Source organism: Ciconia boyciana, chromosome 1 (assembly GCF_034638445.1).
Source record: "Ciconia boyciana chromosome 1, ASM3463844v1, whole genome shotgun sequence".
In the NCBI taxonomy this organism is placed as follows: domain Eukaryota; kingdom Metazoa; phylum Chordata; class Aves; order Ciconiiformes; family Ciconiidae; genus Ciconia; species Ciconia boyciana.
The window spans coordinates 107692584-107706000 of NC_132934.1; the positions used below are offsets into that span (position 1 = coordinate 107692584).

Genomic DNA, 13417 nt, shown 5'->3' on the forward strand with positions numbered 1-13417 from the left:
TACATATTTAGAATAATATCTAGGGAGACATATACCTATTTACATTTTATAAATTCTACCATGGTTATCTGAAAGACTGAATTTCCCCTCATTTTTTGTGTTCAGTAGTCCCTGAATGGTCATCTTCAGGTTCTAGAATCACAAGCATTCAGCTATTTCTCCAGTGGTCAGAGCCATTTTAATATCTTTATAGCTGTACCCATTCTCAAGTTCAATGAAATCTGAAACCTTATAAATTCTATGCACTAGCACAGGATTTAGAAACCCTCAGTTCCATTTTGTGTGGCATTGTGACCCAGACTAGTACAGAACCAGCCAAGCCCTAAACTTAACTATATGCTAAATTTATTCTTGTTATTAGAATCCAACAGCATAACAAAGGTGCTTCACCCTCATCTCCATTTTCCCCATCATACCTTACAACCCTGTGGCAAACCCCCAACAGTTTCACCTTCTGTTCTAAATTAAACATGCTGTCATGTCAAAGTCTTCCCACATCTTCTTCCAAGGTATTGATTGAACGTTTCAGAGCTAAATGTTTTGAAGTCTGCTAATTACTGTAGGTCAATCTCACCTTCACTTTGAGTAGTTTCTTATCTAAGGAAATTCTAGGAAAGGTAGCACTTGCATCCAGATGTAAATAATATGTTGTGCTTTAAAAATTCCTTCCAAAGCAGGAGGGTCATAGGAAGAGTATATTCTAATATGAACTCAATAGTGAGCAGAGACACAAGGCATGAGGAACAGATAACTGAAAGTATTGGCCCACAGGAACACTGAAAGCAATTTTTTTAGAAAGGGCTTTGAGTTTTACTGAATTTGTTCTAGATAAAGCCACAATTACTTGATGTTTATAAAACACATTGAGTGATATCTTTAAATTATATGATTCACACTCTTTTTAAAGGAAAATCTCATAAATACAGAAATGTTTGAAAGGAAAAAAAAACATGAATAACATTTAAGTTATTAAAGTCAGATTCAAAACATCCCCTTTATTCTCAACCCAAAGAAGAGGGAGAGCATAATTAGTTTTGGACAGATGATCAGAAGGAATTGGAAATGAATAAGTAAATGGACTTTCATTTAATGCACATTTTTCAAGAAGTGAGAGATAACAGCCTATAAAATAAGCTAGATTTCTTTTCTGTGCTAGCCCTATCAAGATATCTAATGCTGTCACCTATGCTGATTTTTTTTTTTAATGTGACTGACATGATTTTTTGACATTCTATTTACTACTGGATGAAGGGGTTGTTGAAGTCTGTATAAATCAAACAGTTTGGACAATGCTGGCAGTATTTATAATGTTAGGCTGAGCAGATGTTTCAAATTTGCCTTCATTTGCATATATATTTTGTTTGAACATGCCCTTGCCTATGTAAATGAGAAAGACATTTAGCTCTGCTGTTCCTTTAAATTCATTCGTCTTCAGTAATTGGACTGAAGATTTTAAATGGTTATAATTTGTTCAATAGTATTTCTGGGGCTTTTGACTTTAAATTCTTTTGAGACCCCGACTACATCAAAAGTCTCTTATGTAAACAATTAAGGGCTTTTTCTCTCCTCAGCTTTCCTAATTCGAAGATGATTACTTTTGTGCATGCAAGCCCAAATTCATAGTTACTCAACAGTGTTTACTGCAGCCCTTGACAAAGTGTGGCCTGTGGGCCAGTTGTCCCTCAAAGATTTCTCCATTCTGACTTGTAGCCGTACTCCTCCTTTAAAACCCAAATTGTAACAGATTTGTTCATATCGGTGACTGTTGCTCTGCAAGTTGTCTCATTAAGTCGGTGGGACTTACTTCCTTGTATAAGTGGTCAGTAACAAAAGCACGTGAGGCACAGTCAAGTTTTAATTGGGAGGTCCAGCCACAGACGAGATGATCTGAGTGATGCCCAAGCTGTGGCTGATAGAGACTGATGTGTCTTTGTGCTGCCTCTCCTTATTAAAGAAACTTAACTATTCTGTTTTACACCGTTTAATGTCAGTAGGCAAATTGTGCTTTCAAATAGGCTAACTTTGGTCTTTTGATAGTAGTGTGATTTTTTTTTTTTTTTTTTTTTTTTTGGTATTCTCCTTTCAGAGCCTCCACAGTTTGTTGTAAAGCCTCGAGATCAGGTAGCTGCACTGGGGAGAACGGTGACTTTCCAGTGTGAAGCAACTGGAAACCCTCAGCCAGCCATCTTTTGGCGGAGAGAGGGAAGTCAGGTAAAACAGCCTTTCCATCCCTTCTTCCTGGCAGTTTCTTGAAGAGATGATGTCACATGAGAGAAAAATATTTTAATTGTTGTTTTAAAGATGTGGAAAACAGGTCTAGAGCTTGGAGATGCTGGATATTTCTTCTCTACTTCTAAGTCACATACATGCTAGGTGATGTCAGCCTTACTAGAAAGGATATCTATGTTTTGCTCAATCTCCCATTTTCTCCATGAATATAAAAATAAATCTGACACAACTAGAAATATTCCATGTTTCATTACTATGAAAATCTCTTTCACCTAACAGGGAGAACTTTTAAGAGATGAAGAGATGACTAATGCTGAAATTTGTTAGAACTACCAAACACTCCCAAATTTTCAGAAAGTTTGGCTCTGAGTTTATGGTGCAGCTGTTAGTTTGCCATGTGTTTTTGGGTGCCTGGCAAACTAAACTATTTGCTGTATTGGTCTGCATCACTGCATGGATAGGACTCTAGTTTGGGGCTAAGGAGATCTAATTTCCCACTCAGTTGGCTGACAGGTCATACCTGAATAGGTCACTTTTTCTCCTAGCTTCCTTATTTGAATGGAAGGGAAAAATATTTTCAGCTTCTTTGTAACGGATCTTGAAAGCCAGTGGGTGAAACACAATATAGCACAGCAAGAGAACCACAGTTTTCTTTCAGAGTCATCTTTTGAAGGAGGGGAGTATTCTTTATTGGAAGGTAAAGAAGGAATATGGGATTCTGGTTTTCCTGTGAATGAAGGAATGAATGGTGCAATAGGATATGACAGGATTCTTTGTGTTACAAAATAATAGGCCAGAGAAATTGAGAACGCTTAGAGACTGGCTTCCTTACTCCATTTGCAACATTTCTGTCTAAATACCCAAGTACAACTAGACTGCTAACCAAATTTAGATTATAATCTTCAATGGTATAGTATACCAATGTATTACGTTTGTATTTTTGTATGACCTGGAATTTTTTTTTTCCCAAGTGTAGTCTAGTAAATAATTTTTCTGGCTCATTTTTGAACTCTGAGTGGTGACCACTTGCGATGGTTGAGGGAACTGGAGGAGGAGGTCAGTGCTAATACTGAAGTAGAGGATGTTGTATCCCATTCCTTTGGATGATTTTTGGAAATGCAAAATGTAGTTAGGCAAGAAAGAGAGATAAAAAATAGCCTCTGTGACTTTAAAGTATTCTCATTCACAAATTGTTCAGCCAGAGGTAGAAATTCAGAATCGGTATTTAGTGTAAAAAAACTTGTATTACTTTGATTGCAGTTCTGATTTTTGACCACTGTTGGTAAATACTATGTACTTCATACCAAAACTATCTTAAGTAGAAACTGGCATAGAATTTAGTTCTATATTATGGGACTCGTTATAGAACACAAACACTATTATTAGAGAGACCTAAACAGCATCTCTTTTTAAAAAACTGCTACATTCTTAGGAAGACGAAAGTTAAAATACAAGTAAGTAAACCAACATCTGCATTTAAATGAAATAAATAGAATGCCCTGGAGTAAGTTCTAAAAAAGGATGTCAAAGCAAATTACTTAGGTTCACCACAGTTGCTTGCACCATTATGGTATCTGTACATATAACATCTTCGCTCGTGCCTGTTATACTTTGTGTAAAGCCCAGCATTGACCACAGAGGGTGATAGAGCAATCCCAAAAGACTTACACAATTATATGTGCATATCTGCACCTATTTTATCACCAAAAAATCCTGTAAAAGCTATTCACATTGTGGTATAGACATGCTTAAGACATGAAGAGCAGAATGTTTTACGTATAATGTGAAAAGATGAATTTGTTTAGATATATTAAAGTTAAGATTATTGATGTTTGAATTTATTTAACCCTTTTTTCCTACTTTCTTTCCTGTACATCTTGTAGAATCTGCTTTTCTCATACCAGCCCCCTCAGTCATCCAGCCGATTTTCAGTTTCCCAGACAGGAGACCTCACTATCACCAATGTCCAGAGATCTGATGTTGGGTACTATATCTGCCAGACTTTAAATGTTGCAGGAAGTATCATAACAAAAGCCTACTTGGAGGTTACTGATGGTAATGATACCTTTATTTTATAATTTCCAAGTTTTTATAGTTATTTGAAGACAGCAGTGGGATGATATGACACTACTTTGAAATCTGCTTTGTATAAATGCAGATTGCACGTGTCTTTGAACATAAAAATCCTGTTTTGGCCATCACTGTCAGGGGTTTAAAATTTTGGATATTGTGTAACACTATATTTCCATTTTGTATTTGTAAGTATACTTCAGTTTGTGGATTTTTGTCAGATCTGTTAATTTATCTGGCTCTTTTTTAGCTTCCCCCACTAGATTTAGTTTACTTTCAGATTGCTTGCTACCTAGCTCTTTATCCCTATTATTGTGTGTCTGTTTGCTTAGCATCTCCACTTACCTGTTTTTTCCCTGTTTTTTTAATATTGCACTATAGCAAGGGAAAAACCTCAACCTGTATGGAAGTCAGTAGAATAGCATACAAATGAATATTATTATACATTCCTTTTTAGGAGCAGTTGGGAAAAAAAATTAAGATGAAAAAGCTACAGGGAGCATGACTGCGAGCAGTAATATATGCTGATGTGAGGCCACTTTGCCAATTATCAGCAATACTTCATATTTTTAATAGCAAAGATACACAGGAAAAATAATAATGTTACCACTTATGGAAAAAGAGGCTAAGTGCAGTCTGTGGAGAGACTTTGAGGGGAGGGAAGCTGTTGTCTGAGGAGAGTTTCCATAAACTAGGCCTTTGCCCTATAGAAAACATAGAAATAATGCAGTACTAGAAACATACAGTGAACCTGGAGAATAAAATTGTTTATTTACACCCGCTGGATTGAGATTGTTTGGAGGAACAGGACTGCATCCTTTCTGGTTTTTCACAAGTGGTAAGCCACATTTCTTAATCCACTTTTATCCATTTTTTCACTGGGGAGAAGGCCATGGCAAGGTGAGAAATAATTTTAAAAAGAAAATTAAGACAATTAAGATTTTTTCTGTTAATGACCTATGCCATCTGACCTTGAAAAAAATCAAATTAATTTAAATATATTTCCTTTACTATGCCTGTATGCTCTGGATTGATCTGATGGGTAGTTGTTTTGTATAATGCCTTGGGACAATATTTTTTTTGTACTTTTATAAAAGTGAAGGCAGGATATGCAGAATGGTACCCTGGTATTCCTAAAGGTAATAGAAGTTGACATCAATTTCAGTAGCATTTAAATCAGCCATGGATTTGAGTGGCATTGGATTTCTCCTGTAGAGCACAGATTGGTCAGCCTCTTACCACTGGCAACTTCAAAGCTCTTTACAAACTTGTCGAAGTCAAATACAAACTATAAATGAGCTTATTTTGACTATGTCTGCAGAGAAAGATACTAATGGCCTCACAGTGCATTGCAACAGGTTGGGACAAGAAGTAAAGGATAAATTATGCAGTTGAAAATGCAGACTGTCATTTGAACATGCAAATGAAATTATGGGAGTTGGAATTTAGCCAAAAAAAGCAGTACTAACACCCTCTCTGTTGTTATGAAAAGTAATTTAGAAATATCTGATGTTCACAGATTATCAGAACTTCAGGTTTATATTTCGGCTACCAAACTAGCTTTTAAGTTACATGGGCCCCCATGACACTGCTGAACAGATTTATGTCATTTAAAGTTGTGGCTATTTTCAGATCATCAGTCCATGTCATGTTGGATGGTACAGGTAGAGGAGGTTACTGAAACACAGTAAGATAGCTTTTACCTCTTTTTCTGATTATCCATTGGATAATGGAAGAAAAACCTCATGTAGACAGTCATCCTTTTTTCTGTGAATACTGAGACTGCTTTATACCTTTCTGTGCACAGTTATTAAGTAAACCATCAATAACATTTAATTTTCATTGAGTGAAAGATGCATTAAAATTGATGCAAACACACTGTGGGATTCTTTTTGTGACTTTGAAGTCATATGGGCAGATTAAGTTGTCATAGAACTAAAAGTCAGAAACTACTGGAAAAATACTTCTTAGTTGAAAATTTTTACTGTGGTCCTATTCATTAGCTTTGTGTTTACTTTACCCTGCTGCTAGGCATCTCCCAATTAGGAAACAGCACCAAGATGAGTTGCTGGTACACAATAAAATTTTCTTAAGGAGTATATATTTGCCAGGTTATCACCTGCCTGCCTACCTCCTTTTTCTCTGTCTTTGAATGCTGAAAGTATGAATTCTGTTATACAGGCCTGCTACATGGTAGAAGGTGAACAAAGTGAAATCTGTGCCTTGAGAAAGAATTTGGGAAGTCCTGTCTCATTCCATTATCCCTTTATAAAGACATTGGAATTAGAGAATGCCTAGAAGATACCACTATGCAATATGTAATGCTTCTTTGCTTTCTGAAAGTAATGTGTTGTGTATCATTTTAAAATTCTGTAGTTGTGCATCATTATAAAGCGCCCTGCCCTGAATAATGCCTCCAACTTTAATTACTTGTTTAATTATCTTTAGTTTGTTTCAAAGCCTCAAGCAACTGCTGTTGCTTAGATGATTAGAAAATTGCTTCCAGTTGCAGAAATCTCTTTCCTGTTGTTCTTCTGGCAGTGATTGCAGACCGGCCTCCCCCTGTCATTCGGCAGGGTCCTGTGAATCAGACTGTAGCTGTAGATGGTACTTTAGTACTGAACTGCGTGGCGACAGGCACTTTAATGCCCACTATCCTCTGGAAAAAGGATGGGATCCTCATTTCTACCCAGGACTCTCGCATCAAGCAGTTGGAGACAGGAGCATTACAGATACGATACGCCAAGGTAGCTTGAACTGGCGAACGGGTTTTCTTGTTGTTTGTTTCACTTTGTTTTTCAGCCTCCGGGCACTTTTGATGTAGTAAATCCTACATTAAGAATTAATGAAATGTTAAATAAATGTATTAAAATATTTGATACTTCATGCTTTCAATTAGTTCATTCTTTATGCTTAACACTTTGGCTTATTCTGCCTAGGGCACATTATTTCTGATTTCATAAGGAAAAATGCTTTTAAGAGGTATTAATTAAGGGAATTATTTGGTACTTTAAACATGAAGGGGAAAGCAAAACTTGTATTTCAGTAAGACAAATCCTTAAATTATTTGAGCTTTAGCACTAATAGATTAAAATGATCTAATTATTTCAAATGTTTATAAAGAAAACCTTTGTTTAGCATACTGCAGTAATAGAGCCATGTACACATCTTTTTCAAAACAGTTTTAAAAGTTTAAATATATTCAGTCGGCAGTGTAAACATAGCTTAAAATGGTTAACCACCTGTCAAATACCTGGCTTCCATAGGGAATTATAGGAAGTACCTGGCCAGTATTGCTGGTCATGCCTTGCACACTGTAAAATGTTTTAAAATGTTGTTAAGTTTTAAAATACTGGTTATTCTCTGCTATCTTTTCTGTGGTTTGAAATGTAGTAATTTTTTTAAATTAGGCTGAATGCATCACTTTACTATGTTCCCTAGAGTTGCCCTGTTACCAATTACAAGTTACACTGGCTTGAACCTCTGATTTTTGAGTGCTTCCGTTCAGCTCATCTGCTGGGGCTGGGACCTTAGGAGGATAGCATTTCTTTTGAGGGGAAAAAAAGAAACTCTTTTAAAATGTGATTAAGTCACATATGGACAAATAATCCAACATTCAGAACTGGATGAGAATAGCATATGGAGATTCCTTTTTGGGTCTACTGAAGAGTGAAATTTATACTAACATAGGGAACCCCATATGTACAAGGCCCTGTACAATATTTAAGCTTTGTTTTAAGGATAACATGCTCTCCTGTGCTTCAGTCCAGACAAATCCCCGGGCATTATTTACGCAGGTTGACAGTTGCATGGGGTCTTGTCATCTGAGTTCCTTCTCAATTTATTTGTTAAGACTTCTGCAGAGTAATGAATAAATGCTACAAGAATTGGCCTTCAGTTTGTTCATTACAGAACAGGTAACATTAAATTAGAATCTGCAACTTTTCCAAGTCTTTAACGAATGCTCAGAAATAAGTGTCCATTTTCATTTTGCAGCACACGAAATCATAACTTCTAATGGAAGAAGTTTCTGGTTCAAAGTTTTTGCAGCCTAATAGGTTTATCCATATTCATGGGGGAACATAGAGAGCTGTAATTACTTTTCTAGCCCACTGAGTGCCTGATTGTTTCAAATATTTATTCTTCTCTTTTCCGACTCAGCTGGGCGACACTGGGCGGTACACCTGCATTGCTTCAACCCCAAGTGGCGAAGCTACATGGAGTGCATACATAGAGGTCCAAGGTAAATCAATTAGGGTTTCTCTGCGTGCAGAAAATACATAAAGGAAAATCAGAAATGGAAATGCAGAAGTTATCTGACTCTGTCATAAATTGCCAGTGCAGATGTGAACAGCACTTAGCTTACAGCTGCTTCCTGTCTATACTCAGCATTTCTCTCTCCTTTGTTAGAGTTTGGAGTCCCAGTGCAGCCACCAAGACCCACTGACCCAAACTTGATTCCTAGTGCTCCATCAAAACCTGAGGTTACAGATGTCAGCAGAAATACAGTAACATTGTCATGGCAACCTAATTTGAATTCGGGTGCAACACCAACCTCTTACATAATTGAGGCCTTCAGGTATATGAGTCTCATGTGATCTTTCTGTACTTACGCTTATATATAATATGTTGTTAAAGAAGCACTTGCTAACCTGCTGTTGTGTGTGTTTTATCCTTAGCCATGCATCTGGAAGCAGCTGGCAAACTGTAGCTGAAAACGTGAAAACAGAGAGTTTTGCAGTTAAAGGGCTAAAACCTAATGCAATTTATCTATTCCTTGTGAGGGCAGCTAATGCATATGGACTAAGTGACCCAAGCCAAATATCTGATCCGGTGAAAACTCAAGGTAAGCTTTTGATACTGAACATTTTAGGTGTCCATAGTGGCTGTCACAAGTTGACTGAGCAATACCAGGTGCAGGAATTCTGGTAGCTTTCAACTGTCTGCTTATCCTAGCTGTAATATATACTAGATAGTAAAATACAGTGTTTAAACTTGCATTCCTCTATAACATAGACTCTGAAAGCTGCTTAGACAGCATATTGCATTGCCTAAGGGAACCCTAGTATCTCTTATCCAAAGATAGTTACAGAATAGCTCTTGTTAGCAACAAAAGTGATCTCTGATTTTTTAAGTTATCACGCAAATTGTCAAATTCCGTGGAAATGTTATTATTATGTCCAGTGGATCAAATGAAACTTAAGACTGAGAGAGAAACAGCACATAATCTAAGTTGGTTTCTGCTGCATTAGGAAAGAGACAAGTTTAAAATTTGAAGAAATTGGGCATCATGAGCCCGTAAAGAAGAGGTTTTGGCAATATATTAGAAGTATTTCAATAGTACAACTATTGAAAGTAAAAGAGTAGGGAAGAGAGACAATGCTTACAGATAGCCAAGTGGAAGAAAAGGCTGGGTAGTAGTGGATGAAGGAGTCATCCGCTGACTCCAGCTATGATTGAAGTCCAGCTGTGGACTGAATCCAGCTATGTAAAATTTAAAATAACTTTGTGTTCACTGTAGGAAAAAAATGACACTTATGATGCTGTACAGGGAATAATGCATTGCAACTTTGCAGCCTGAATTTTTCCAGTAGAAATACTTAGATTCTTAAGAAGGGAAAAACTAGACATATTCTTTTTCAAAGTAAAAGTGATAGAGGTCATCTTTTTTTTTTTTTCTGCTTTTCCTACTTACTGGAGAAATTGACCCATTGGCTTATTAAGAGCGCCTGTGTTGTATGTTTGTTTCTTTGTTTGCATAAGTAAGTACATGTTTGTTTTTGAAAGGAAGTTCCTTAAAGGAAACAAAGCATTTTCCTTTGGTGACTTTTCATTTTTTCTGAAGCTGGTCTGAAAGCAAGCCTTTCTCGTCTTCCCTGGGGAGTGAACAATTTCACATTGCTATACTTTGTTACTATGCATTTCTCCTGATGGGTGACAATTTCGATGGATGTATATAGACAGCAGTCACAGCCACATGGAAAATAGGGATTGCATGGGTTCCTGAGTCTGTTACCAAGGAGAGATTTCGTAACCTTTTAGTGATTTCTGTATTCCTGGTGATAGGGCAACACGTGTTACTATGCAGGCAGGCTGCAGTGTTCTGCACAAGTTCATTTTTCATACAGTGTAGTTTCATTCCTGGAGATGACATGAGGTATGGGGTCTGAATGTCCCAAACGAACTGATCACTGACCCAACTCTGATAAACAGCGAATGAGGCAGCGTTCTGTTCACTTAACAGAACTGAATGGTTTATAATGGCATGGAAAAGCTTCGCTGTCCTCTGGGCATCTAGTAGAGCTGAAGACCTGAGAACCACACAAAGCCTGAGTGAAAATAATGACCAATAGATAAAATTTTCATCAATAGTAAGAAATGTAATCAAGTGTCAAGTTCTTTAAAGCAGTTCCACTCTTCTTCCAATACCATTTCAGTTTTGTGTAAGCTGTGGTCCAGCTAAGTAAGTTCAAAAATTTCCCAGTTCACTTTTGTCTAGAGGGTGGTATAGTCTTGTCCTAAATGCATGTCCAGACCAGGAACCTAACCTACTTTGATCTTTACGCTGTACCAACATTAACAACAACATCCTTAGGTGTTCTCACTGACAGTCCCTGTCTTGGAAGCTTGGAGCTGAAACAAGAAAACACACGTATTGTTGTATAGCACAGATGTGCAAATGGCTGAGCCTATTAATAGTTTGATTCATATTGTTGATGGCTCGTCTTTTATGACTAGCAAAGACAGAACTAATGATTCCACTGACTTTCCTGTTACATTCTAAGCAGGGTGATATTTAGGCAGCTCTCCAAACAGAAGCTTCTACCTTTAATGCTTTCAAACTTTGTGGGGAAGGAAATACTCTGATAAATGGACTGTTTGGCGGAACATACTACATGTGGATACAGCAGTGACTCAGTGGAGGTTTTTTTGGTTTTGTTGTTATCGGTGTTCCTTGCTAAGAATCCAGATTTGTCACCCACTGACTGCATGCTAACCTCAGTTTGCTTCTTTAACTTTGAAGAAATCCCCTCTTCTTGTAAATATGTTGAGGAAACTGTATGATAAAAGTTCAAAGCGACATAGGCTTTGTATTCCCAAACGGGAATTATATTTCTAGAAAGAAACCTTTCCTCATGCCTTCTCCTAATGCAGTCTTACAATGGCTTTATTATTATTTAGACAAGACCAAAAGCTGGTAAACTGGGAATATGCCCACTGTGCAAAAAGCATTCTTTACAACTGTTGCACTTGCATTTAATAAGCGTCTTCTATATCAGCATCAACTGTGCTATCCAAACCTCAGCTTTCAAGATAGTCTACACGCCTACAGTGACTTATTAGAGTAGTTGTAGTTGTACATAAATATATACACAATTTCTGTGTACTCTCTCTTTGGCACTTCTTGTAAGCAGCCAGGTATGGAAATTTCCAAGGTCTTCAAAGAACAGGACCCTTGAAGATTTCCTGATCTTGCTTTGTCACTAGCAGAGGTCAGGCAGGGAAGGAGCAGGCTGGAGCAAAGTTTATGTAATGCATTACTCTGTATCTGGAATTAGATTAATTAAAAAAAAAAATGAAAGAAAGGAATCACTATAAGTTCTTTTCATGCATTTCCCAGTCTGTGATTTGTAGCCATAGTCAGCATGGTATTTGTTTAAAATGAAGTGATCAAAGAGAGATATATGAAAACAATACAGAAACTATGTTACTCTGCTGTCCATAGTACATGTATATTTTAGTCACCCTATTAGTGATTGCCCTATAAATTTTATACATGTCTGACAGTCATTCCATTTCAGTTAAATATGCTTTTCAAGGGTTCTGCACGGAGAAAATACGTGTTTCCATTGTACCATTGCGTATTTTCAGAGGAATTTGTCCCTTCATGCATATGAACAATTCTTTTAGCTGTAAGATAGACCAAATGTCAGAAGAGCCAGACAGCACTCAGCTGTGCTCTTCTGTTTACAGAAGTCACTTGCCATCAGACAAGCTGCAGCCATATGACTCATTTTTCTTTTCTTCAGTTGTTACATTTATTTTGTAATTAAAAACAGTAAGTTCACCCATGTATTTATCTGAAGATACAGCTTCTGCTTTTGCCGTTCTTCATAGGTTTCCTGTTCTCTTGGAATTTGCGATGGGTAATAGAATGTTTTCTCCTCCCAGTAGGAAAGAATAAAGAGATGCTGCTGTAGCAATTTACCAGACATCCCTGAGTGTGGTTTTTCTTTTTGTGCAGCATTTCCCTCCTGTTTCTCTCTGTCAAAGAAAGTGCTGTGCATTGATTTGGTACTACCTAAGCATTGATGGATTTGCTCAGGAAAATATTTCATGTAGTTTTTTTTTTTTTACATAATTGGGAAGTACTTAGGGTAAACTTTATTGGTGATAGTATCACATACTTTATGATATATTCATTTGTATTTACATATACTTATTTTAACAATCATATTTACTTGTGAGAATGGAATCTTAAATTATTACAGATATTCCACCAACAAGTCAAGGTGTGGATCACAAGCAGGTCCAGAGAGAACTAGGTGATGTCGTACTACATCTGCACAACCCTACTATCCTTTCTTCCTCCTCAATTGAAGTTCATTGGACTGTAAGTATAAATCTGTATCATGGAGGTGGTTATATATGCTGCTGCATTGTACCGTTTGACTGCAGTGGAGTCACACTTTAAGAAGCTGTGTAGTTTGTATGCTTGCAAATGTTTTTCTCTGGAATGAGTGCTACTTGGGCTTTGCTTTCCTACTTCATTAAATTTTATCCCATTTTTACCATTTTATGTCTCCATAGAGTGTGCTGTTTACAATATGGTGAGAGTTTCAGAGTCATCCTCTGGAAGCTAAAGGACTGATCAAAGCCTTCTTAAGTCATATCATTTGAAGCTTTTGCACTGCTTTCAGTAGGAAAGTGTATCAATCCCCTAATGAAATAACGTGGGCACTTCCCTGTCTGTCAGTCACCAGTGGAGAGAAATACTGCATAATTCTGTTTGAAAGCGTTACCTGCATCCTACATACATACTGAGGAACACACCCAAACCCATACAGCCTCATCTGAACCTATCCTTTCCCATGGTGCTATGAATATGCACAGTACA

The 13417-nt window shown here is 37.1% G+C and overlaps 1 protein-coding gene across 1 annotated transcript in view; it reads left to right on the forward strand.

Annotated features, from left to right (window-relative positions):
- The window catches only part of ROBO1 (roundabout guidance receptor 1), a 743951-nt gene that overhangs the window by 677200 nt on the left and 53334 nt on the right, over nt 1-13417 (forward strand). The window contains exons 10-16 of the mRNA XM_072886039.1: nt 2087-2211; nt 4113-4284; nt 6841-7046; nt 8461-8542; nt 8710-8878; nt 8979-9145; nt 12792-12913. Of these exons, the coding sequence (XP_072742140.1) occupies nt 2087-2211; nt 4113-4284; nt 6841-7046; nt 8461-8542; nt 8710-8878; nt 8979-9145; nt 12792-12913 (1043 nt within the window). The remainder of the gene's footprint in view (nt 1-2086; nt 2212-4112; nt 4285-6840; nt 7047-8460; nt 8543-8709; nt 8879-8978; nt 9146-12791; nt 12914-13417) is intronic.